The 463-nt window shown below is 50.1% G+C and overlaps 1 protein-coding gene across 1 annotated transcript; it reads left to right on the forward strand.

Moving 5' to 3' along the window:
* Window positions 1-95: 95 nt before the first annotated feature.
* Window positions 96-455, forward strand: T265_16297 (hypothetical protein; the record flags this gene model as incomplete). The annotated part of the gene is made up of 1 exon (XM_009179898.1): window positions 96-455. A coding segment is annotated over one exon (360 nt), but the record flags the coding sequence as incomplete, so codon positions are not given.
* Window positions 456-463: the final 8 nt, after the last annotated feature.

The raw sequence follows: 463 nt of genomic DNA on the forward strand, positions 1-463 counted from the left end.
GATTGTTGAGAAGCGTTGAAATAAAATTTGACTGAGCTAGGTCAAGGGATCATTTTGATCGTCTGCATCTTCTTCACAGGTACGAGATTAGCTGTATGTATGAGAAACGGTACTACGTCAGCGTCGCCTACGCTGGAAATCACATCTACGCCTTGGGAGGACATAACGGGGAAAATCAAGGGCGGTTGGACACGGCCGAACGGTATACCTTGGACGAAAACCTGTGGCAGACTATTGCCTCAATGAATCGAGTTCGCAGTGATGCTGCCGCTGCGGAACTCGGTGGTCGGGTCTACGTGGCTGGTGGATTCGAAGGAAGGCGTTACCATGATTCAGCTGAATACTATGAACCAGATACGAACCAGTGGACGTTGATTAGTCGAATGCATTCTCCTCGAGGCGGGATATCGCTCGCACAACAGGGAGGCTATTTGTACGCAATCGGTGGGAACGACGGTAACAG

This window comes from Opisthorchis viverrini, assembly GCF_000715545.1.
Source record: "Opisthorchis viverrini unplaced genomic scaffold scaffold23781, whole genome shotgun sequence".
In the NCBI taxonomy this organism is placed as follows: Eukaryota; Metazoa; Platyhelminthes; class Trematoda; order Opisthorchiida; family Opisthorchiidae; genus Opisthorchis; species Opisthorchis viverrini.